The 27,011-nt window shown below is 40.5% G+C and overlaps 1 protein-coding gene across 3 annotated transcripts in view; it reads left to right on the top strand.

Moving 5' to 3' along the window:
* DDAH1 (dimethylarginine dimethylaminohydrolase 1) overlaps window positions 1-26,758 on the top strand; it is a 254,667-nt gene extending 227,909 nt beyond the window's left edge. For all 3 annotated transcript variants that reach the window (XM_036856751.1, XM_036856767.1, XM_036856760.1), the window contains 2 exons: window positions 21,298-21,441; window positions 23,690-26,758. In XM_036856751.1, the coding sequence (XP_036712646.1) occupies window positions 21,298-21,441; window positions 23,690-23,806 (261 nt within the window). In that variant the 3' untranslated portion in view covers window positions 23,807-26,758. The remainder of the gene's footprint in view (window positions 1-21,297; window positions 21,442-23,689) is intronic.
* Window positions 26,759-27,011: the final 253 nt, after the last annotated feature.

The raw sequence follows: 27,011 nt of genomic DNA, 5'->3' as shown, positions 1-27,011 counted from the left end.
GGAACTAGACAAAGAAGGACAAACAAAACCCAAAGTTAGTAGAAGGAAAGAAATCATAAAGATCAGAGCAGAAATAAATGAAATAGAAACAAAGAAAAGAGTAGCAAATATCACTAAAACTAAAAGCTGGTTCTTTGAGAAGATAAACAAAATTGATAAACCTTTAGCCAGACTCATCAAGAAAAAGAGGGAGGGCTTCCCTGGTGGTGCAGTGGTTGAGAATCTGCCTGCCAATGCAGGGGACATGGGTTCGAGCCCTGGTCTGGGAAGATCCCACATGCCACGGAGCAACTAGGCCCATGAGCCACATCTACTGAGCCTGTGTGTCTGGAGCCTGTGCTCCGCAACAAGAGAGGCCACGACAGTGAGAGGCCTGCACACCGCGATGAAGAGTGGCACCCACTCGCCGCAACTAGAGAAAACCCTCGCACAGAAACGAAGACCCAACACAGCCAAAAATAAATAATTAAATAAATAAAGTAGGTGACTTTAAAAAAGAAAAAGAAAAAGAGGGAGAGGACTCAAATCAATAAAATTAGAAATGAAAAAGGAGAAGTTACAACACACACCGCAGAAATACAAAACATCCTAAGAGACTACTACAAGCAACTCTATGCCAATAAAATGGACAACCTGGAAGAAACGGACAAATTCTTAGAGAGGTATAACCTTCCAAGACTGAACCAGGAAGAAATAGAAACTATGAACAGACCAATCACAAGTAATGAAATTGAAACTGTGATTAAAAATCTTCCAACAAGCATAAGTCCAGGACCAGATGGCTTCACAGGTGAATTCTATCAAACATTTAGAGAAGAGCTAATGCCCATCTTTCTCGAACTCTTCTAAAAAATTGCAGAGGAAGGAACATTCCCAAACTCATTCTACGAGGCCACCATCACCCTGATACCAAAACCAGATAAAGATACTACAAAAAAAAGAAAATTACAGACCAATATCACTGATGAATATAGATGCAAAAACCCTCAACAAAATACTAGACAGCAGAATCCAACAGCACATTAAAAGGATCATACACCATGATCAAGTGGGATTTATCCCAGGGATGCAAGGATTCTTCAGTGTACGCAAATCAATCAATGTGATACACCATATTAACAAACTGAAGAATAAAAACCATATGATCATCTCAATAGATGCAGAAAAAGCTTTTGACAAAATTCAACACCCATTTATGATAAAAACTCTCCAGAAAGTGGGCATAGAGGAAACCTACCTCAACATAATAAAGGCCATATATGACAAACCCACAGCAAACATCATTCTCAATGGTGAAAAGCTGAAAACATTTCCTCTCAGATCAGGAACAAGACAAGGATGTCCACTCTCACCACTATTATTCAACATAGTTTTGGAAATCCTAGTCACGACAATCAGAGAAGAAAAAGAAATAAAAGGAATACAAATTGGAAAAGAGGAAGTAAAAGTGTCACTGTCTGCAGATGACATGATACTATACATAGAGAATCCTAAAGATGCCACCAGAAAACTACTAGAGCTAATCAATGAATTTGGTAAAGTTGCAGGATACAAACTTAAAATACAGAAATCTCTTGCATTCCTAGACACTAACAACAAAAGATCAGAAAGAGAAATTAAGGGAACACTCCCATTCACCATTGCAACAAAAAGAATAAAATACCTAGGAATAAACCTACCTAAGGACGTCAAAGACCTGTACTCAGAAAACTATATGACACTGATGAAAGAAATCAAAGATGACACAAGCAGATGGAGAGACATACCATGTTCTTGGATTGGAAGAATCAATATTATGAAAGTGACTATACTACCCAAAGCAATCTATGGATTCAATGCAATCCCTATCAAATTACCAATGGCATTTTTTACAGAACTAGAACCAAAAAATCTTAAAATTTGTCTGGAGACACTAAAGACCCCGAATAGCCAAAGCAGTCTTGAGGGAAAAAAATGGAGCTGGAGGAATCAGACTCCTGGACTGCAGACTATACTACAAAGCTACAGTAATCAAGACAATATGGTACTTGCACAAAAAAAGAAATATAGATCAATGGAACAAGATAGAAAGCCCAGAGATAAACCCACACACCTATGGTCAACTAATCTATGACAAAGGGTGCAAGGATATACAATGGAGAAAAGACAGTCTCTTCAATAAGTGGTGCTGGGTAAACTGGACAGCTACATGTAAAAGAATAAAATTAGAACACTCCCTAACACCCTACACAAAAATAAACTCAAAATGGATTCGAGACCTAAATTTAAGACCGGACACTATAAAACTCTTAGAGGAAAACATAGGAAGAACACTCTTTGACATAAATCACAGCAAGATCTTTTTTGATCCACCTCCTAGAGTAATGGAAATAAAAACAAAAATAAACAAATGGGACCTAATGAAACTTAAAAGCCTTTGCACAGCAAAGGAAACCATAAACAAGATGAAAAGACAACCCTCAGAATGGGAGAAGATATTTGCAAATGAATCAATGGACAAAGGATTAATCTCCAAAATATGTAAACAGCTCCTGCAGCTCAATATTTAAAAAAACAAACAACCCAATCACAAAATGGGCAGAAGACCTAAATAGACATTTCTCCAAAGAAGACATACAGATGACCAAGAGGCTCATGAAAAGCTGCTCAACATCACTAATTATTAGAGAAATACAAATCAAAACTACAATGAGGTGTCACCTCACACCAGTTAGAATGGGCATCATCAGAAAATCTACAAACAACAAATGCTGGAGAGGGTGTGGAGAAAAGGGAACCCTCTTGCACTGTTGGTGGGAATGTAAACTGATACAGCCACTATGGAGAACAGTATGGACGTTCCTTAAAAAACTAAAGATAGAATTACTATATGACCCAGCGATCCCACTATTGGGCATATACCCAGAGAAAACCATAATTCAAAAAGACACATGCACCCCAGTGTTCATTGCAGCACTATTTACAATAGCCAGGTCATGGAAGCAACCTAAATGCCCATTGACAGATGAATGGATAAAGAAGATGTGGTACATATATACAATGGAATATTACTCAGCCATAAAAAGGAATGCAATTGGGTCATTTGTAAAGACATGGATGGACCTAGAGACTGTCATACAGAGTGAAGTAAGTCAGAAAGAGAAAAACAAGTATCGTATATTAACACATATATGTGGAATCTAGAAAAATGGTACAGATGAACCGGTTTGCAAGGCAGAAATAGAGACACAGATGTAGAGAACAAACATATGGGCACAAAGCGGGGAAAGCGGCAGTGGGGGTGGTGGTAGTGTGATGAATTGGGAGATTGGGATTGACATGTATACACTAATATGTATAAAATGGATAACAAATAAGAACCTGCTGTATAAAAAAATAAATAAAATAAAATTCAAAGAAAATATTCTGAGTTATCAAAAATCACTAATTTTATCATTTTCTGAGAATAGGAAATTTGCATTTGGCTCATTTTTCCATACCCCCTCCCCCAACATATACACACAGAAAAATCTAACAACAGGACCTCATCTTGATGTACAGAGATTTGTGTCAAAGAGGAAAAAAAAGGTTAAACTTCATACTGATATTAGAGAACTTACTTTTAAAAATAATCATATGTTGATTCTACTAAAGAAGCATGGCCATCAAAAGGGCCAAAATGGATTTGAGGGCAAAGCGGAGAACTTAGAATCCAAATTCACAGGTTGTCCTTCTCGCTCTGCCTCCAGCTGTCCCTGTGTGACCCCTGTCTCCTGTACTCAGTCTTGTCCTGAAAAAACAAAGTCGAATCAGCCTCTCTAGGGAATGAGAGCTTCGTTCCTCCCCATTGGAAATTTCATGACGGGCAGTCAAGGTGAAGCACTGTGTCTCAAACTTGGGAAAAAGTAGCAACCATTTAATTATAAAGCGCCCAGTGATATAGATAGTTCCAAAGTGGGTTCACTGTAGACTCTTGACCACTGTGACATCGTCCTTTCAGTGGCTGTAAGTGATAGAAGACTTGTGCTTAGCTGAGTTTTTCATTCCTGCTTAAGGATAGAAAAGCGCAGAAGACTCCATCCTAGTTCCATTTTTCTTTGAGGAGGCTTCAATTGCGTATATAACTATTAAATTGGATATCTGACAAACAACATCATTTCCTAATTCATACATAAAAATCTGATAGAAAAAAAAAAAAAAGTAGGGTTTCCAAAACCTTTTATTGCTGTCTCTTCTGCAAAAAAGGCTTTTCAAAAGACGATTGAAAAGAGCACAGCTGAGTTTGAAGCTCGGGCTTCTTGAGCATCATACAGCAATTTATTGAGCAGCAACTGTATGAAAGATAGTGTCTCACACACGGGGACACTGAGATGGATGAGAAACAGTCTCTGCCCTCAAGACCCCTCCAGTTGAATTGGAGAAACAGGACAGTGTCGGTGTAAGATGAAGGCAAACGCCTACTAAATGGCCCAAGGTCCTAGTAGAAGTGATGGGAGTTCCGAGGATGGAGTGATCACAGGAGGTGGGAGCCAAAGTCTGGGTGGACCTGAATGAACAGCAAGCCATATACGGGCACAGAGGATGAGTGGTCACTACTAACAGGACGACTGGGGGGATATCTATTTTATAATCAGCAGACGATGGCTAGAACAAGGGGTATGTGCAGGGAAAGAAAGAGATTTAAGGTCTAAGCAATAAGTTGGGGCTGGTCCAAAAGTAAAGGAATTGAGGTCTTCTTATCTGCAGGCTGTGCGGAGCCGCTCAAAAGTTTTTTTAAGCAAAGGTGTAAAAGGTGGTGTTTCAAAAAGATCCATCTGACATTATGCCTGGAATGATCAACAGGAAGAAAGATTAGGGGTAATAAAACTAGTTAGGTACCATCATACAGTCTGGAAATAAAGGACAGGAGGGTCTGGACTGGGGAAGCAGGCGTGAAAATGGAGAGCACTGTGCAGGAGGTGAGTTCTATGTAGAGAAATAACAGAACATTGTAACTGATGGGCTTGAAAGGGCAGGGGAAGGAAAAGGAGCAGGTCAACACTTGGACAGATATTTATAGAACTCCTGTTGTGTACCAGGCACTGTACTAGGCCCTAGGGAACAATGATCAACAAAATTATCTCAGAAATGACTACCAGATGGGGCGCCTTTGGTGGAATTCTCAGAAAAGAGTTCAAACTCTCCCTGTCACCGTGAATTCAGTTCTCTCCATCAACACAGGAACAAACCACAGAAAATTGGTGGGCAGAATGTGTTGCTGGATCTCACTGACCTAGATTCACAGTTTGAGAACTGAGCTGTACTCAGACACATCCAACTGACAGCAACTCTGGTAGACGTCCTACGTCTAAGCTTGTAAGACACTTAACGGGGTTGGCTTCCATTTCAGTTTCCATTGGCAGCACACAGGAGCTCATCTGAATTTGGAGTCTCTGTCCTTTACCCTTTTCCATTTCTTTTTTATTATCTTTATCTACTCACTCTCAAAGCACACGAAAAAAATCACTTTGACATTTGCATGCCCTCCATCTCCAGCAGGGTCCTATTGTTTCTTGGCTGAATTGAGGTGGCAGAAGACTGCAAAACACACAGGATGATTTCTGCCTCATGGGACGAAACTGTACATCACAGCATGACCTATGTGAGGCTCTCACCAGGCCAACACCAGTACTCTTGATGTGGAACAGATTAGGAAACGTGTCAGTTGAGCTGGAGGGAGAATGGTTGAGTTTCGGGTTACTGTTTCTCCATGGATGTCACATGTATTAAATGCCCTAGGTGTTGATGAGGATCCTATTGCTTGGCTGAAGGTTAATAAAGCATATGGTAAAACGTAGACACTAAATTAGAAGTGACATTTTAACCCTAAATTATTCTCCAGCTTCTAGGGAATACATCCACACTGCCAGATACAATACTGGGATTTCAGCCATCCTTAGACATAATGACATGCAAGGGAAACAAAAGTAAATTTGGGGTAGGGGGGATAAATTAGGAGTTTGGGATTAAAATATACACAATACTATATATAAAATAGATAACCAACAAGAACCTACTTTATAGCACAGGGAACTATACTCAATATCTTGTAATAACATATAAGGGAAAAGAATCTTAAAAAGAATATATATATTCATATATATATGAATAAGTGAATCACTTTGTTGTAGACCTGAAATTAACACAATATTGTAAATCAACTATATTTCAATAAAAAATTTTTTTAATTGTAAAAAAAAAAAGTAAATTTGCCACCGCCTTCTTGCAAAACCACTCCAGTAATACTACCCTGCTCTTAATAATTGCTTACTATTTCTCCTTGTTTTCATCTTTCAAAATATCACATTAGTCCAGCAATCTTTAAGAGTATTTCTAAATCTGTTTTTCATTTATGGTCACTGGATGCTGCAGTTGGGGCCCAATATTACCCAAACACTACCTGTCTACAGATGTAAAAAGCTTTGGAGATAGGTTACAACAAGCCATTCCCTTTTATCTCTTTCTGAAGTGGAACCAAGTTCAAAGCTGTGACCACATATCCAGAGGTGACTCTTGGTACAGAGTTTCAAAAAAAAAAAAGCCTATTAGGAGCTAAATAAAAGGTGTTGAATCTGTTACATTCTGTGCACATTTTCTAATCGTCCATTTCTTTTTCCATCCATACCCTGGCAAGTGATAATAGTTCAGTATAGATTAGCTACTAGTAGTTGTAATATTAGGAGCAGTAATGTGTGTGATGATGATGTTAATTTAATTTGAAAACCCTAAGTTAGTGGTTTTTAAACTTTAGCGTACCCAAGAATCACACAGAGTGCACATTTGAAATGCACATCACACTTCTGGGGTTCTCCACAAGAAATTCTGATTCGGCAACCCTGGCACGGAGCCCAGGAACCACTGCATGATTCGGAGGCAGGTAATCTGTAGACCACACTGTGAGAAGTACTGACTGTCTGGAGTTCACCAGACATCAGTTTCTATACATTAGCATTTGAGGGCAGGGGGAGAAGATTCATGCTAAAAGTAAATTGCATGTGTCTTTGGACAGAAAATGCCATCTAATATCATTCAGAATAGTATCTTATTGAATAACATAACTGGCACTTCAGAGAAATAACTCTCATGTAATAGAAAACCATGCAAAACTTCACTAGTGAAATACAAGTGCCTATGAAAAGCTAATTTTCTTTAAAATACTGTGTCTTTTTAGGGGGAAATGCTTCCAGAATAAACGACATCATGTGTTCCATCTAGAGCCTTTCTCTCTGTTGATAACATTTGCATATTAAAATACAGTATATCTGCAGTGAGTGCTTATTGCTCTAATTCTCATTAGGCACGTAGGCTCTTAGACTTGAATAGAAAAGTCTGAAGGTGTGAAGTCCTGTGGCTTGAAAACAAGCAGGATACTAAATTCTTCAAGTAGGAATAGTGGAAAGAGGAAGGAAACTCAGATGTTTACTTGGGTAGGAAGTTGTGTGGTCGCATCCATGAGCTTGTTAGGGAGAATTTGAGAAGGGCCCCTGGAGAGCACCCAAAGCTGATTAAAGCTGGATCTTCAGTAACAAGTATTGGTTGCACGGAAGATTGTGGCACAAGCGCCAACTGGCAGCTCTTCTTTGCTCTTCACTGAAGGTTGAGCTCTGAGTGAATGTGTCTTATAGGAAATTGCATCAGGAGATTTTACGAGGATTTTAAGAGTTACTGAAATGCCAAAATGCACTGCTGAAAGATCATTCATTCAGTCAGTCAACATGTAATGAGTATGTATTGAGCGCCTACCCCATGCCAGGCCCTGCACAGAGGGCCAGTGATATGACTGTGCCTCACTGGAAGCTTCTAATAATCATCTGTCCACCTGAGATGACTTGGATACCTTGACTCAAATCCAAACAGTATATCAATCACCTAAAGGGGCGGAGGTCAAAATATGAATAGTGGGGATGTAAAAAATATTACTCTCTGAACCAATTGATGACAGTCAGTTGCCTTCTCCAACTTCCATACTACCCTTCCTTCTTATTAACTGAACCTTGAGTTTTAAATGAGCACATTTCCAGGACTTCCCTGGTTGTGCAGTGGTTAAGAATTCGCCTGCCAATGCAGGGGACACGGGTTCAAGCCCTGGTCCGGGAAGATCCCATATGCCGTGGAGCAACTAAGCCCGTGCGCCGCAACTACTGAGCCTGTACTCTAGAGCCCATGAGCCACAACAGCTGAGCCCACGTGCCACAACAACTGAAGCCCACATGCCTAGAGCCCGTGCTCCGCAACAAGAGAAGCCACCGCAATGAGAAGCCCAAGCACCACAACGAAGAGTAGCCCCCGCTTGCCACAACTAGAGAAAGCCCGTGCGCAGCAACAAAGACCCAACACAGCCATAAATAAATAAATAAATTTATTTATTTATTTAAAAAATATGTATATGAGCACATCGCCACTTGGAATAACGTCCACATTTCTCAGCTTTCTTTGTCCTACGTATAACAATGAGACTAGGTATTGCCCGATGATATGAAAGTAGAGGTGCTCTGTATGAGATCCAGGAAGCCTGGATTTGAAAGGAAAGAGTTGTGCCCTTCTCCCCTTCCTGAATCTTGAGAAAGGGATGTGATAGTTAGAGCATAAACAGCTATTTTATACCATGAGGACAAGGGCTGTATCCCAGGTATGACACAGCAAAAAGCTAGAAGAACTTCAGCCCATGATGACTGTCAAGTCACTATACTGCACTACAACCTCAAAACACCTTTCACACGAGAGAGAAATAAACTTTTAAAAGTTGTTTTGAGGGGGCAGGTACTTTCTGTCACAACCAAATTTAGTTCTCGGTGATAAAAAACTATCTTCACTAGCCATGAACAGAAAACCCAGTTCAAGCTGGCCGAAACAGTGGAGGAGAGTTACTGGTCCATGTAGTTCTGAAGTAATACAGACTTTAGGGTAGGTTTGATGGGTCTGCTCAATGATGCTGTCAAAGAACCAGATTCCTTTCTTCTCTCTTCACCTTCCACAGATGAGCTTCATTATAAAGCTGGCTCCTCTTCAGGGGAGCACAGTGGTTGCCAGCAGCTCCTGGCTACTTGCCTCCTCACACACATTCAGGGAGGGGGACATCAGTCCTCTCAGAAAAGTAAGGAAGTGTCTTTCAGATCTTGTCCATTCTTATTAGTCCAAATCGATCATCTGTCCATCCCTGAGCCACTAATATAACCAGGGGGTGAATTTCTCTGGAGCTGCAGTTTCCTGACTGCATCGAGGCACACTGGGGCACCACAAACAAACTCACAGGGACACCATGGCAGAAATTTAAATTTTTCAAAAAGAACACAGATACACCTGTCAGACATCACACACAGTTCTACTATTAAGTTGTTTGGACCTAACTACTTAATAAACAAAAGTGTTAGATTTGTAGGGGTTTATTTTATTTGTTGGTTTTGGTTTTGGTTTCATTTTCTTTTCTTGGCCTAAAGGCACCATGAAAATATTAATGAGACACTTACAGGTACTGTGAACCAAGAAAGGAACCTTTGGCCTAGAGTCTCAGTCCTGGAGTCAGAGGTGGAATTAGCTTCCCCCAGATTATGGGGGCTGCACAGAGAGGTGTGGATTTACAAGTGAAAACTGGGGTGATTGCTAAGAAAGCAGAGAACAGACGTGTGGGAGGCAACCACAATGTCCATAGGCCCTTGGAAGAGCTAAACGCTGCATTCTTCTTAGGGAGAGAATTGCCTTTGTTTAGGAGAATACAATAAGTCCTTTGGGGTGAAAGGTGAGACCCTTGAAGGCTTGGGATCAGCAGGAGACAATACAGCAAAAGAGAAAGCAAAACTGTCCTTTGTTAGAAGTAATAGGAATGTGGAGATAGGGAAAGAGGAGAGAAAAGGGAAAGAGAAGAGATCTGAACCACAAACCAGAGTTGTCAAGTCTTTGAAGAACACCAGCATTTCGTATTCTAAGTGTCTATATTACTGCAATACTCCAACCTGCCAAACTTGAGAAAAATCTATCACCCAGGTGAATAGGGTTTTCTTTTTCAGGCAATCAAAGAAAGGCTGAGGTCCCTGCTTATGTTGACATCATTTAAAAGAGGAATAGCACCTGTAAAATAATTGTGTCTCTGCAGGGATCTAATTCAGTGGAGCCAGAGACAACATGAGAATAAACTGCCTCCTTTCCCCTACCACCCTCTACCCCCCAAATTAGTAGAAATTATAGAGAGGGCACAGAATAGTGGTTCTCAATCCTGTCTACATATTTAGAGTCACCTGGGGAAGCATTTAAAAAGAAACAGTGACGTTTTTCCCCACTCTAGACCAAGTAAATAAAAAATCTCTACGGTTGGGGCTCAGAAATCTATATATTTTTTAAAGCTCCCCAGATGATTCTAACGTGTAGCCAAGGTTGAGAGCCACTGGTCTAGGACATTCCACAAATCAAGGAATAGATCTTGAAGGGAAGAGAGACTCCTTAACTTGGGAGTGGAGGAGGGGGCTGAGGAGGGGTTGATATGGTTCCTCTTTGTCCCACTTAAATTCTTTTTTTTTTTTTTAATTTATTTTATTTATTTTTGGCTGCATTGGGTCTTTGTTGCTGCGTGCGGGCTTTCTCTAGTTGCGGCAAGCGGGGGCTACTCTTCATTGCGGTGCGCGGGCTTCTCGTTGTGGTGGCTTCTTTTGTTGCGGAGCACAGGCTCTAGGCGTGTGGGCTTCAGTAGTTGTGGCACACGGGCTCAGTAGTTGTGGCTCGCGGGCTCTAGAGCATAGGCTGAGTAGTTGTGGCGCACAGGCTTAGTTGCTCTGTGGCATGTGGGATCTTCCCGGACCAGGGCTCGAACCTGTGTCCCCTGCATTGGCAGGTGGATTCTCAACCACTGAGCCACCAGGGAAGCACCATGTCCCACTTAAATTCTCTCCACCAAACCAAGGTCATTAGAAAAGGCCTGGACTGAGTCGTGAGATCCAGGATCTAGTCCTAGCTTTGCAGTTCACTACCTTTGCGTGATTTGAGGTAAGTCACTTAATTTTTTCTCTCTCCGAACCTCCGTAAAAGAGAAGTGGGCTTGATAAAATGATGTCACTTTCCCAAGTTCTCAGAGTACCTTATCAGCATTCACTGTCTGACACGAACAAAGGCCAAATCCAGAAGGAAACCACGATTTCTCCTCCCCATTTCAGAAATGTAAAACCTGAAATGCAGAGAGCCCAGGTAACTCCCCACACAAGAGTAGGTGAGGTGAGGACGGCTGCTTACTTCATCAGCCGTGGCTTGGTTGTCCTTTACAGGGGATTTGGGTTTCTTGTACAGGATATGTAAGGACAACGGTGTTTTTCTTAAATACCAATCCATTTTTTATCAGGGATCTTATTCATTCAGAGGAAGAATAGAAGAGTAAATGGTATACTTATTTGGAAGTTTGATTCCTCTCTCTTTCTTTTTCTGGTTGTTTTTCCTCCTGTCTCCCATAAGTATCTGCTCCTCTTTTAAAATATGAATAGATTTGATAGCTTTCTCCTAAAAACAGTGGTTCTCAACCAGAGACAAATTTGCCCCTCCCTCCCGCCCAGGGGAGCATCCAACAATATCTGGAGGTATTTTTGTCATAGTGTGGGGGGCAGGGAAGTGGATACTCCTGGCATGTAGTGGGTAGAGGCCAGGGATGCTGCTAAATGTCCTACGATGCACAGGACAGTCCTCACAGCAAAGAATTATCCAGCCCAAAATGTCAATAGTGCTGAGGTTAAGAAAACCCATCCTAAAACGTGAATGAGATTTGTCACCCCTGTTTCACAGAAATTTCAGTTGCTGAGCGTATCACAGTTCAGGTGCTTTTATCCCTGATGCGTTTAGCGACAGCAGTGACTCCTGAAGATCAAGTAGCTCATGACAGCAAGAGTGTTCTTCAGTAGGAGGGAATTAAATAGCTATATAAAATCCCAATATTTATTCAGTTTTTGTGTAACATATTATTTACAGGCATTGGAACTACTTCTGGGCAAAAATGTCATAACTGTAAGACAATCACAGAAATTGCCTTCACGAGTACAAAACCTGCAGAGGCTTTTGTTACCAGACTTTGAGAGAAGTGGACTTTGGGACCCCTAGAAATTGAGATGTTCAGGCTCCTTCACTGACAAATTCAGTGGGCGATAAACAGGTTTTGTTTTGAGTACGTATATGTGTAAAAATGATCTGAAGGACTCACATCAAACTTAATAGTGGTTTCCCATAGGGAAAGGGAGAAGAGAAAAGAGAAAGATGGGATAGAGGGGGAGAAACAGGACTTCATCTTTTTTTAATAAATCAGCTTTATTGAAATATAATTTCCATACAATAAAATTCACAAGCTTTAATTGTGCAATTCAGTGGGCTTTGACAAATGTATACAGTTGTGTTAAGTCCAGTAGAACTTTTAATTTTTCATATTTGAATCTTGTACAAGAAACTTGTGTTTTGTATTGTTTATAATTTGTATTTTGGTTTATAATTTAAAAACGTTTTTAGAAGAACCGTTCGAAATTATGTAATCATACTGCCCCTCATTTTGTAAAAGCGGCTTACAAAGATGCATGAAGCATAGCAAAATAACATAACTGGAAATGAAAGGGATATAAAAGGAGAAACAATCATTTAAATTGGAGCCAAGTTTAAGAATGCAAACTGTGAATTCTCATTTCCTCTTTACACGTAGGACATTCAGACTTTAAGCTTCCAGTCATCTTCTCTTGTATGTTTGAGAACTTCATTGAACTTAGGCTCCCATTTAGCAAATCCAATTTGCTATCCTTCCTTTTAAGTATTCATGATAACTTATACCATCAGTGTTTTTCATAAGCTCATTGAAGGCTAACCCCCAAATATTGTTTGCCCATGAGAAAGCAAAAGCTACATGAGCCAAGTTTTAAAACTAAAGTTATCCTTGGTACTAACAAAGAAGGTAGAGAGTGACTTATATGAAAAGCCAAGTTCTGCTGAAATTCAGGAACCAAGTCTTGTAAAACCATGAAGTCCCCTGTGCAGGGCAGGGGTTTGCTGGAGCCAGCTTCAACTAGCTTACCAGGGTCAACTGTTACATTCTGGGGAATTTTGACAGCTGGTTGTTAAACACATCCATTATTAAAAATCAGATTACATAAACTTATGATTAAATAAATTTTATTAAAAACAAAGGTAATAAATATTTAAAACTCATCCCTTCCTAATTATATTAGTACATTTTACCATTAGCTGTGCTCTTACAGTTATTTACATCTGTTTATGTGCGTGTGGTGATGTTATGTAACAGTGTGCCCATGCACATCCCTTCCCAATGCCATATTCAGATGTCACTTTGGTAACTTGAAATTGCCTATGGTGAGAATGTTTGCACCACAGAAATCAGCAAATCTACAAAACAGGACTTGATTTATCATTTTATTGATTGTCTAGATGTAAGAAAGTGATGGGGAAATTTTTAGTCACGCAGATTAAACTTAAAAATGTGTCATGTGTGTAGTAGCCATTACATTGAGGGAAAAATGAGGAAATATTCTTCCAGTATTCAAAAACTACTATGCACTTCAGCAAAGAAGTCCCTCACATCATTGCCAAACAAGTAAAGTTCCAATATATGTCTTCATTGTTTCATTTGTCTTACTCATTAGTGTAAACAAAATATCACCCAGCAGCCATGTTGGAACTACAGTGATTTGTCAGTTGCAACTATTAGGTTGGCCTCAAATGCACAAGCTCTGCAAAAATCAACAGAAGCATTCTGTGAGAATCAATTGACAATATGAAATTTATAGTCAAGAGTATTGAAATTTTTATTATTATTTATAAATTGTAAAGGATGCTACCCATCCTTTATATCAGTAAAATTGATAATAAACGTCTGTAGGTATATTATGTATATGTTTTCCCCCATATTTACCAGCACACTATTGCCTGGAGCTGAAGATCTCAGGGCACTAAACATATGCTAAAGACTTTTTTCTTCGGCGCCCAGGCTAAGAGTACAGTTAGGTAGAGCGATATAGTTGAAAGTCCCAATGATGATTTTCTTCACACTGTTCCAGAAAAAAAAAAAAAACAATGCTCTTTCCTGTGCATAGACTTTCCCTAACCCCCAGGCAACCCTTTCACAAATGGCCAAGCAGACTGGGCAGAGAATTTTGAATGTCTCAAAGCAAAACAATTACAATTATTGCAAGGAAAATGTTTGAATGTGTGCCTTACTGATGAGATAACCAAGGAATCATTTGCTCATACAGAGACTAAGCATTAATCCACCAGTGGTGGGGTCTGAGTGAACAGGGCTGGTCCTGGGCATCATTGCAAAGTGTGTGTGTTTGGCCGTTTCTCATCTCTTACCTCGGAGCTTACCCCTCTACTGCTCTAGAGGTGATAATGCCTCTTCACCCACTGTCTTTTTCCATTCCCAAAGGCTTTGCTCTTCCTTCATCTACTTAAAAAATAGAGTAGCTAGCTCTGGAAACCAACCTATGTAGTCTAGTAGCAAACTCGGATGACTTCAGAGGCCAGACCTTTTCTGTCTAAAATGCACTTAAATGCAAACTTTTCAACATATGTGCATGTCAAATAAATTGTATCTACAAGAAAAATTAGCCCACAGGCTGTCAGTTAGTGAGCTCCAAATCTAATCTTTCAAGGGCTATTGGCAAGGTGGTAGGTTGGTGTGACAGGAAAAAGGTGGACATTTGGAGGCTGACTCACCTGGACCTGAATCCTGGATTTCTGTCTTAATGTGTGACCTTGGAAAAATTACTGAATTATCTGAACCTTGGCTTTCTTATCTGTAAAATGAATTGTTAAAGAAAGAAATAAGGAAAGATAGATAAACCATCAATAAAGAGAAGATAGCTCAATAAACATTCCAATTCTTTCTTGCTATTGAATAACCCAGGGGAAACTGAAAGATCACCCTGCTCCCAATACCCAAGGAAGTTAATTTTTGATGATGAGATTTTAGGAGCTGAATTTAGGGTGCAGGCATCTGAAGAAACATAGCCAGGGCATGACCTCAGTAGCCAAGTAGGCAGCTGTCTACTGTACTTATTCAAGACATAGGAATAAGACTGTGGGAGATTTGCTTCTGCTACAGAACTAGTCTTAGAGAAGCATGGCAGGGGTAAGAAGGGAAGGTAGGATGCCAGACTTTGCATTTTGGAAGTACTTTGGTCTGATTTTTTTCCTCTCCACTCCTTGAGTCAAAAACTTAAATCAGGGCTTCCCTGGTGGCGCAGTGGTTGAGAATCTGCCTGCCAATGCAGGGGACACGGGTTCAAGCCCTGGTCTGGGAGGATCCCACATGCTGCGGAGCAACTAGGCCCGTGAGCCACAATTACTGAGCCTGCACGTCTGGAGCCTGTGCTCCGCAACAAGAGAGGCCGTGATAATGAGAGGCCCGCGCACCGCGATGAAGAGTGGCCCCCACTTGACGCAACTAGAGAAAGCCCTCGCACAGAAACGAAGACCCAACACAGCCATAAATAAATAAATAAATAAATAAATAAATAAAAACTTAAATCAGGGCTGTGACTACCCATAGAAGCTCCCCTTGTTCCTTCTGCCCATGCCCTGCTCCCCAGCCCTCCGCAGAGCTCAGAGTGGTCCTGTAAGAGCATGGGGGTGTTTTTCCCAGCCTTCCACAGAAACCACTGTGTTTGAAGATTCCTTCCAGAGAAATGGTTTATGTGACTTGTGGTTGTAGTTTGAATAGTAGAAGAATTCTTTCCTCTACATTTTCACGTGCGCCATATGATCTGAGTAAAAGCAGCAGCTCCAAACATGAGATAATTTGTGGAGGAAATGTCAGCTAGCTTGGAAGGGAATATTTGGCATTGAAAGTTTGCCCAGATTTAACTAAAAAGAACCATGTAACCTCATTCTTAGGATCACAGCCCATCAATTCAGAGAGGTTGTTTAAAAGACAGCCTCTCTCAGGTTATGTTCATTTTGAGCTGATCCATGGAAAAACCATTAAAAAATGAAAACATGATATCAATTCTAGAATGTTATTCATAGCTATTTGACTCAGCCTTAAAAGGACTGCAAGGACTTGATGCCTGGTGTATTGTCAGACTCAATAAACTGTTGATGGATGGGTGGATAAATAAATGTATGAATGATTTTAGATATCCAGGAGCAATGAAAAGTGTGCTTGAGCATCATATATTGTATATCTCAATAGAATCTATAATGAGTTGCTTTATTGAGTTGGCTCCATTTTGATATGTTGAGATGAATACATATGTATATTTCATAGGAAGATCAATTATGAGCAAGCCAAAAATGTGCTCTGTTTCCTAAACATCTTTAAATACGTTCTATATAACTTTGCTTCGGTATTTGACCAATGCATCCTACATTGTTCTGTGAAACAATATAGCCTGGGAATTTTTTCAGAATAATTGATGTACGACAAAAAAACCATGAGTAACAAGTGGGAGAATGAAACTGCCTTCCAGACTTTTGGATGAGAAGATTCCCAGAAATGTTGGGAACTGCCGGAAATGCCTGGTTGTTAATGCAACTAGCCATGCAAATTATCTTGGGCTGGAAGCCAGACATTTCCCACTCTGTTTTGTGACAGCTCCCCTCTGGGGAGCAAGGCCGGTTCCTCCAAACCAGCAGCTGTGTAACAGACCACCACAACGTGGCCAAGATGATTCTCAGAGCCGTTTCCTCTCACGGCTACGTGCCTTCTTCGTCAAAGAGATGCCTCTGTCAGGAGTAAGGTTGACTTTCTTTTTACTGCCAGTGTACCCTTGACCTACCTTAAATTATAGATTATCATCTCCTGAAGGCAGAATCCCTGACCAAGTTACCTTCCCATCTCTTTCCCGTTCCCACCTCCCACTGCCATCGCGCCCGGCCTGAAGGGGGCGCTCCAAGAGGACAGTTGAATTGAACGGAACACCAGTTGTATCCAGTCCTGACGATATTCAGTAATTACTCTCTTTTACACAAAGTGGAATAACTCCTTGGGGAAATGGCAGAAATCAGAAAAGACATTTAGAGCAGCGACTTAACCTCTCAGATACTCCCCCAAAGCCCTGTAGAATTCCTGCGTGTTACCCGGAGTCCGGGGCCTCTCGGGAACTTGTGGCGTGGGGACGGATTAGGGGTTTTCTCCTTTCCGTGCTGGCTCCCAGCGCAGCCAGAAGCAGGAAGTATAGCCCCCGGTGTTAAAAGAACACTTTACACACAGCTCTGGAGCAATACACCGCCTCCACCCCTTTTTAGGAAAAAACGTTGGGACATGGAACTAAACAGCCTAGCAGCCACATTCTCGGAATATTTGAAATGATACTCATCTTTTAGCAAAGCGGAGCATCCACAAAGCGGAAGCAGAACCTGTTCCTCCGCCTCGCGGTGGCTCTGTCCTTGGGAGCCTGAGCTCTTTGAGGTGATGCCCTGCCAGGCGGGCCGGGAGCACATCCTCACATCCTCGCAGTGCCATTCCAACACCACAGGGGAAAGATGCTAGAGAGACAAACAGTCTCCTGAACCTTTTTCTGTGTATGCCCCTCTGGATGGCAAGCGCCCTGCATTGTGTATATACATGCGTCTTCTGAACCCAGCCATAAATAAATGCAAGCTGTCTTATTCAGACAATAACAACATATAAAAGAAAGAAAAACAATCACTAACAGGAAAAGAAAAACCTGTTCTTTGTCCCAAAAGAGAGAAACCCTTTGTGTTCAGAATAAACACCTTTAGCTTTTTCATGGAAAAAAATGTATTTTTTGTTTATTATCTATAGTTACCACTTCCTAAATCCTTTTAGTTTAGAAAGACTACGCCTGACAGAGCTTTTGTATTTTTCTTTCCACAGTTAAGCAGAACCACTCACTGCTCCAAACAGGGTCTGTTCTAGTATTAAAAGTCATTTCTTTTGGCACATATTTTAACCTGTCTTAAAATGATAACCATGAGGCCTTGATAAATTATTTGAAAAGCCTCTCCTAAGGAGGCTTTGGTGGTTTTGTTAAGACATTTATTTTAAGAGTATCTCTCAACAGAATTTATCAGTGAATTACTTTATGTGTTCCCAGCATTAAATTATTTCCGCTCTAAGAATATTATAACTCCTTTCCTCACAGTGATGAAAAAAATGAAACTATTCTCAAACAGTGCTAGGTTGGGTACTGGCCCTTATGTCAGTAATTTTAGGAATGTTCCCACCAGAAGTTATAAATTATAAATATAAAGCCCGGAAGAGAGAGAAACATTAAAGAGTGAGGAAAAACAGCAATTAGAATTTCACATAAATACCATCAACTGAAGAACAACAAATCAAGCACATGGGAGAGGGGTGGTATTGTTCAAGCTAGGATGTGGGGAGATGGGAGGGAACATGGAGAGAGCTGAAGGCCGGGTAAATAAAGCACACCAGGAAAAGAAGGATTTAGTCTCCATTATTCCAGAGAAAATGGGCACTTTCTGAGGTAGGTTTCTCTGCAACCTTGGAGATTCTAGTTTGTTCCTTCACTGACAAACAAAAAGTCAGCAGTGATAGCATCCTTGATAACACTTCCTCTGGAATGTATAACATTCCATGTTTCTGCTTCATAGTCACCACCGGACATGCATGAGTCAGACTGAGAGGTGGGGAATTTGCTGGGCTGCTCATGGGACCATTGAAGTTATAGTCAAGGCCTATGAGGTGTGGACTTGCTATGCTTCTTTCTCTTTCAACTCATCTTGTACTAAGAGCCATAGGCAATTTTTTTACCTCAGAACAGGCTATCTTAAGTGTGAGGTTAAAGGGCAAAGCTTGCCAGAACAGTAGATGGGACTGCAGACTGGAAACCTGAACCTTGTTTGTCTGGTCATGCTGTCGTAAAATACTAGTAGCTAATTAAGGGCTTAGTACAGCACCTAATTATATTCATTATCTTCACTTATTTCTCACAATAAGTATGTCAAAGACTATTATTATCCCAATTTTATAGATGAGGAAACTAAGGAGTCAAAAGAAAGCTTGAATTTCTGTAGCTCACAAAGGATACAGCAGAGACTTAAACCCAGGTCTTTTTCCAGAGTTCACCGTCTTAATCTGTCCCCTCCTACACAATAATAAAGGGAAGCTAATATTATTTTTTTTTGAAAGCAGCCAAAAGAAAGTCTGCCTAGGATATAATTAAATATCAATTCATAATAGAGGAGAGCTACTTGGGTCTGGATCTTTTTCTCTTAAACAAGCCTCTTCATATTATTTTTGGGCATATCCATTTATAAAGAGGGCTAAATTGAATATGTTGTTAATGTGCTTATAATAGTTCTAAGTTGTCCATGTCCTTGAATAGATACACGGTTTCTCAGGCTGGGCTGCTCTAAGGAAGAACCCACCCTACCCGTGGATGATCCACCCTATGGGCCTATCCCCTCAGGGAACAATTTAAATTAAAAAGTGTGAAAGAGATGTCCAGTCAAGTCCAAACTGTACCATGTCATAACAGGATTACACACAAAGAATGAATGGTACCATGATTAATTTTGACCATAAATTAGAAGTACCAAATAAGTGTGAAAAAGTAGATGATATGGTAGTTTGTAGGAGACAGATTTTGCTGCAGCTCTGGAAGTCAAGAAAGAGCAAAGTGAGATGATTAATAAATAAAGTTTTGAGTTGCACAGATCTGGGTTTAAATCTACCTTTATGACCTTGAGCAAGTTATTTGACCTCTCTCAGTCCAATTTCTTCATCTGTGAAATGGGAATTTGGGGATTCAATAATAAATGTAAAATATTTAGCATGGTGCTCTGCCTGTTCTTACTGTAATATAATTGTCTATTTGTCTGACAGTCTCCTCCATTAGGCTGTGACATCTTCAAAGACTGGATTTATGTCTGTTTATCTTTGTGTCTCTGAGCCTTTGATATAGTGCTTAAGCTCATCCCACTCCTGATGTTTCCTTCTATGTGAAGGATATTCCATTATCATATTATTCCTGGTTTCTGTCTGCTCTTGACATATTCCCCACTAGGAGAAGAGAATGGATTACCTGATTGGTGAGTCAAGAAGGCCTTACCATCTGTACTCTTCAAATTCTCGTGGGAGTGAAGTTTCTGCAGGGAGCGCGGCGTCTCTTCTGCTCTTCCACACCATAAATCTTACTGTCCAGTGCCTCCATGACTTAGTAGACAAGAGACCTAACTCTGGGGTCCTATAATATGAGGCCCATTTCCACACAAATCTTGAGGGGTAAAGGAAGACCTAGCTGGAAAGATAGATTAGAACCAGACAGTGAAAAGATCTTCTTATACCTCCATGGCATGACATTTTGGCAGATTCCTTAAAACATATAGACAATGATAAAGAATGGAAAGAGTCTACATGAGTAAGCCCAAAATCATACTTGTTTTTGTTTTTAATGTTTGAATATTTTTGGTGTGGGGGAGGGGTGCAGGGGAGTGGGGAAGGTTGTTCTTTGCATTTTTGCTTTAATTTGTTGAGGGGCTGAAGATGAGATATCAATATTTTAAGTTCTTTGCAGAATTCATTTTTGTCTTATTTTTAAGTTATTTTTTACTAAGGTACTAATAAACCCTTCATTTGATGAATGGACCTGCTAAGTCAGCTTTTCTCCAAGTGTGGTCCAGGGACCATCTGCCTCAGAATTACCTGGAGGGCTTCAAAATACAAATTACTATGCCTCACCTCGAATCTGCCAAACCAGAATCCCTGGCGGCAAGGCCTTGGAATATGATTTTAACATTCTCCCCAAGGGATTTTTATGTTCATTGTATTAAGGGCAGCACCTGCTAACAGACAAGTGAATTCAATTTAAATGTACCTAGAAGAGGAAATTATGTTTGTGTGTGTGTGTGTGTGTGTGTGTGTGTGTCTGAGCAGTTATTGCTAAATCAGTTAACTGACCATTCTGATTACTGCTACTGACCATTCTGATTACTGCTATGGTCCTTTTTCCCTATAGACCAGAGCAGCCCTGCTTACTCAGCTGAGGATATCATCAAAACCCCAGCTGGGCCTTTTGTCTATGTGTCATTCTGATAGATCTTATGAAATAAACTAGAAAAAAAATCATTTTAAAACCCTTAAAAACTTAAAGACAAACACATACTTTTAAAAGAACAAGAAGAACCCTTACAATTCTTCCAAAGAATCGTAGCTACATCCAGTTTTCCTCTTCTGGTTCTAAGTGTCTAGAGGTAATAGACGGGAACTTCAACACAGAGGAACATTCTTAGGTATGGATTGCAAGCTTTTATCCCACCACACTGCCCTCCTTCTGTTGGCAAGTGTGGGAGACGCTCTGCTTAGGCCTGCTTTGTTTCTCTTTATAGATCATGCAACAGATGAGTGACCACCGCTACGACAAACTCACTGTGCCTGATGACACGGCCGCAAACTGCTTATATCTAAATATCCCCAATAAAGGCCACGTCTTGCTGCACCGAACCCCAGAAGAGTATCCAGAAAGTGCAAAGGTAAAAAAAAAAGTCCTTCCTGCCACAGCAGCTGACTAGGCCTCCCTTTGTAGCCTTCCTGCCTAGGGATTTTTTTCACAATAGAGTGACAAATAACAGGGCTTCCTTTTCCCCTATACACATCATTAGGAAAGCCAAAAGGATAACATAATTTAGGGCCAAGGAAAGTTTATTTAACTCGCTCTTCTTGTTAGTGTCATTGGTCACTAATGCATGCAAAGTAATTGAGATGATCATGCCTGGTATTCAGACCTTTTCAAATGAGTATTTGGAGCTTCCAAGTCTGTGCTCCAGCTCTGATTAAATGTACTTCCTGACACTGACATGCTCATTAAGCATAGAGACCTACAATTAGATGGCCAACTGTGTCATTGTTTTCTGACAAATCTAAGCTGCCCCTCCTCAGAGGGTCATTTGTTTCTTAAGTCAGAGAAGTAGAAATGACCCAAAGAGAAGGGTGCTCATTGTCAGGGCTACAAAAAAGCAGGGGCTACACATCCTAGGCAACAAGGGCCTGAAAGGATAGAACAAGAAGAAATATAAATATAGCACACTTGGAGCCAGCCAACTGGTCCCTCCAAGTAGCTCTGCATTTATGTTCCAACCAGGGAATTGCCCCCTCCGTATGGAATTCTTTCCTGGTCTGAGAAAATCTTCCCAGTCTTTCAGGGCACTCTGCCAGTCTCATCCGTGTACTTTGGTAATTTCAATTTAATCATACAGATCAAGCAGATTAAGGGTGTTGGTCCATAGATCCTTCAAGTGTTCATATCTTTTGTAGGCATTTCAGTATGTTCATCTCTGTCCAGAGGAGCAAGATATTTATAGTAAGCATTACAGAAGAGTCTTAGTAGCCACTGATCTCTCTCTCTCTTTTTTAATCTTAAGCTTTAAAACTTTTAGTAAATAGTTTATGCTACCTTTTAAATATGCAATACTGTATAATTACTAGGCTTATCCTCATAGTCAGGATTCCCCTCAGCAGATTAAAAAGAGAGCAGGGGAAGAGGATAAATAGATAATTTTTTTTCTTTTTCCATGGCTGAAAGTGTGAACCTGAGGAAAATATAGGACCCCTGACCCCCCTGGACTGGGGCTTAACCAGCTCTCAGATGAATAGTGGGTCTCACAATTTAATGTGCATCAGGGTTGTTAAAAATAGAGGTTCCTAGACCCCCCACCCTCGAATCTGCAGTATCAGTAAGCACCCTGGTCACTGAACTCACTTGGAGAAACACAGCTCTGGATCATTCATACCCCTTCAGCCACATCAATCATCTGATAACGAGATGATCATTAACTGCTTCTGAATTCAGCCCTGGGTCTACCACCAAAAACAGTAACGTCATGTTTATTGAGTGCTTCCCCTGTGCCAGGCACTGTGCCAGGCACACTGCATGCATTATCTTATTCATTCCTACAGCAGCCCTGTGAGGGTGCTATTATTACTCCAATCTTACAGAGAAATAATCCCGAGGGGATGCCACTTGACTGAAATTACACTTGGAGCAGTTAGTTGACAGAACTGGGGCTGGAACCCAACTCTGTGTGGTTCCAGCACTCTTAATTAACCACTGTACCAAAGTACATCCTGCAGAAGCATGGTAGATTGTTTTTAGGCAGTGTATTTTCAAGTGATTTTGTCTTTTTTTAAAAAAAAACTGTTCTTTGTTTTATCATCAGAGAAAAAAATCTGTGGACTGTTAATTTGAAGGTTTGACACATGCTTTCTTTCTATTCGTGTCAAAAGATGCTCTAAAATTCACACACCTGTAATTTAAAAGCAGTTTGACCTGAAATCCTTCTCTTAAATTATACTTTGTCAAGTTTTTCCGATGGTCTTATTAAGGAAAGGAACATTATAGTTGAGAGGGTTTTGAAGTGTGGAGAGAGAGTCATACTCAGACTGTAAACACGTCCACCAACTTTCATATATCACTTAATCTAGCAATGACAAGGGCAGAGTAAAGGCCTTTCTAGTAACAACCACATTTCTGACACATCTTTGGCTTTGAGGTTAGAGCACAGAGCTAGTGGTTACCCAATGCTGCTAGCTCTCTGGGTATCGCTGTAAGCATGTGTGTGGTCTTGGTTACATGCATATCTTGGGGTTCAATGGGTGAAAAGCCTAAACTTACAAGCTAAATGAATCCTCTACCCCAGGTGGAGGGGGTGGGCCTGGGGGCCAGGGAAGACAGAGGCAGAAACGTAAGCCTTCTTCTCTACTTTTCCTTGATTCCTCCTGCAGGTTTATGAAAAGCTGAAGGACCATATGCTGATCCCCGTGAGCCAGTCTGAACTGGAAAAGGTGGACGGGCTGCTGACCTGCTGCTCGATTTTAATTAACAAGAAAGTAGACTCCTGAGTCGCAGTCTCTCCCTTGTAGCCGGCAATACTGCACTTGTAAGGCCGATAACTGTACCCATTCCTACCGTTTTCACTGACAATCTTTTATGCCACTGTGCTACTAACTCTGGTTTACAATTCTAAATTTAATTGCTTCGTTCTGCACCTCCCCCAGCGCCTCCCCTCGAGGTGGTACCTAAACTGTGGATTTGCTCAGTGAATTAAGCAATCTAGAAAATATAGAGCTAATGAATTATTGAAATGTGATTAATCATTGTAAGGAAACACTCGTTTTAGTGTTTGTATTATCAGTGTGAAAATCGTTTATTTGCCAATATAAACCGAAGACTGTCTTCTTGATCAGTCAGCTAAGCTGGATTTTCTTTCTGTATATCATTAATTATCTTTGGCTCCTGTGAAATTCCCTGGTCTGTGGATCCTCCTCCTTTCCGTCTTTGTTTCCTTCTGAAGTATGAAAACTTTCCCACTTCTATCACAGTCACCTTGACCTTGGGTAGAATGCGGGGTCTTGCCTTCTGCACACCTCCCTGCAGGTCGACCCTGTCTGCCAGCAGTCTTTCTGCCTCGCCGCCGCCGCTGCATCTTCTGCCGCCACCACCACTTTTCCCCAGAGAGTCAAACAGGCCCCTCAGCAGAGCCGTGACCAAAGTCAGAGCAGCTGTTTAGGGGAGAGTTCACTGCACAGAGGCACATCCCAATGGGGTTTGCCCCAGAGATCTAAATTCTAGAAGAAGTAGGGCACCACACCTAGGAAGGTGAATTCAGCACCAGATGGTTGCTAGAGGATTGCAGATCAAGAAGCTTGGACACACCCCACGAGTACAACACTTTAGAAAGTCTTTAAGTCACATTCCATGAATTTTTGCTTTATTACTGGCCATATACAGACCTTGGGGAATAGACTTATTTTTTTCTTTCAATTTACTTTCATTTCCCCCCATTGTGACTCACCCTGTTTCCAGGCTTCTACCCCTTCATCTACAGAGTTATTTTTTTGCTGATCTACAGAGTCATTTCTTTCAAAAGAGACATTACATCTAAAAATGATTATTGATGGTCTAGTGCGAGCCAGATGGAGCATGTTCAGGAAGTGATAGGCTTGGTGCTTGAAACCAGCCGCGGACAATGGACAATTCTACTTTGAAATATCCATGAATATTTACTGTGGAATTCAATTAAAACTTCTTTCCTCTGTAGCCTTCCAATTACACAACCTTAAACTGACACGAATCTCTTACAAAGAACAATGCCGCAGTGAAGGGAGAGATGGTTGTCTTTTACTTAAATGAAAGAATCAGCCTTTTAGCAGACCAGGGAAATGGTACTTTCCAAGGAATGATGACTGATTCAGGCATTTTATCAAACTTCCCAGTCATCTCCACCTTTCCTGTATTGCCTATGGCTAAGATTAAGATTCAGGGAGTTTCAGGAATGCTACTTCAAGTCTTGCTAGGCTCACCTAATGTGTTTGTAATCAGACATTCCTCATGTTTGGTGACCAAGAGAGAATACCTTCATTCATTTCATCTCCCCCTGAACAAATGGAAGTGAGAAACCTCTGAGCAAACCAAGACAACCTTAACTACTATTTTTTTCATTCATTCGATCATTTTATGTCGGACTTAGAAGAAATTCCTTCTCCTCCTTCTTTTTCTTTTTGCTTGACTTTAATATTCATATCACGTTCAAATATCTAATTTCATGCATCCTATTACTGAAACGTATCTTGGTCACTGTCATATTTCCAACTGTCTCATCATGGGTGAATAATATGTTTTTACCACAGAGAGAATGAATGTTACCCACATGCCCAAGTTAATAAAGAAAAATTGTCCTCAGTAGTTATGGTTGCCCTTTGGGGTTAAATCCGGCCCTATGCTGGCAAAAACAGAAATCCTCCCTCAAAAAGAACCACAGGAAAACTCACTCACTCAATCAGCCACTTCAGTCTTAATAGTACAGCTAACTGGCGTATAATTTCCAATATCTTTATTTCTAGCTTTCCAAACTAAAGAACTGTTCTCTATTATGTTTAGTAAATTGCAAGTGAATAACTTTTCTTTTGAACCATTTGTTCTACAGAAGGCTGTTTTCACTTTTCCTTTTCTTTGCGTCTTTCCATCTTTCCTTCTCTTTGTCTCAAGAAATCACTTAGAATCTATGTGCCTCTTCTACAGAATCTTATTCTGCACTGCTACATCACCTACAAGGCTGGCTTCTTTGGACTCTCTCTGTGATATGATGATGTGAAAACCTAAAATATTTGCAGCATAGTAGTATTATTTCTTTGGTGTACTCATCAGCATCATGTTATCTTTGAAGCGGAAAGACAACCCGCTACCCCGTTACATAGGTTCCCCTCTTGTCCATTGTGATTTATAAGGAAAAGCTAACAGAAACTGCTTTTTGACATTATAAAGACATTAGAAATTGTATTTCAGTAAGTAAGAGTTGAGTCAGAATCACTTGGTCAGTAAGATTCAACTTACTAAGGACAATATAGAGAAAGTACATGATTTAGCATTATTTCTTCAACTGTGATGAATTGCTACAGAAATCAGCAGGCAGATCTCTCTACTGTGTATTGATTGCTCTTTTAAGCTACTGTGAACAGGTTACTAAGGCCATCTCTTCATCTCGAAGGGGGGAAATAGTCTGTAGATGAACAATGTGACTTATTTAGAGTTGCACGTTAGTCTTCGTAATTATTTACTCCTTAACATTCTACAGAACTCAGACATGATTTCCACATGGTGTTAGACTTGTGCATTTGATCATACTGACCATTCTGTTACAGCCAGTGTACGGTTATCCACTCTGTGTGCCAAAGCCAGTAATGCCTTTCACAGCCCTTTAGTCCAGAGAAATTCTGCACTGATTTTAGTCTCTTGCTGTACTGATCCTACAAGTATACCAATCACGATGGAATAAAGTGTGAGTTGTACTGTGATCAACAGCCTATGTCTCTTTTTTGCAACAGAAACTGCTGTGGTGAATGAAGTCACCATTTCTTTGCTACCAGAGATGGGAAGTTTTTTTTTGTTTTTTTGTTTTTTCTCTTGTCCTATGAGCTATGGAATTAGAAATACTATACCTGTAAGTCAACTGCTATCAAAAGCTTGGATTAAAATGATAATCAAAGGATACTTCAAACTTCTGGTGCTTTAAAAGTACGCATATTAAAAAAAAAAAAAAGTACGCAT

This window comes from Balaenoptera musculus, chromosome 1, assembly GCF_009873245.2.
Source record: "Balaenoptera musculus isolate JJ_BM4_2016_0621 chromosome 1, mBalMus1.pri.v3, whole genome shotgun sequence".
Classification (NCBI taxonomy): domain Eukaryota; kingdom Metazoa; phylum Chordata; class Mammalia; order Artiodactyla; family Balaenopteridae; genus Balaenoptera; species Balaenoptera musculus.
The sequence above is the reverse complement of the archived record's forward strand: the minus strand, read 5'-3'. Positions and strand labels throughout refer to the sequence as shown.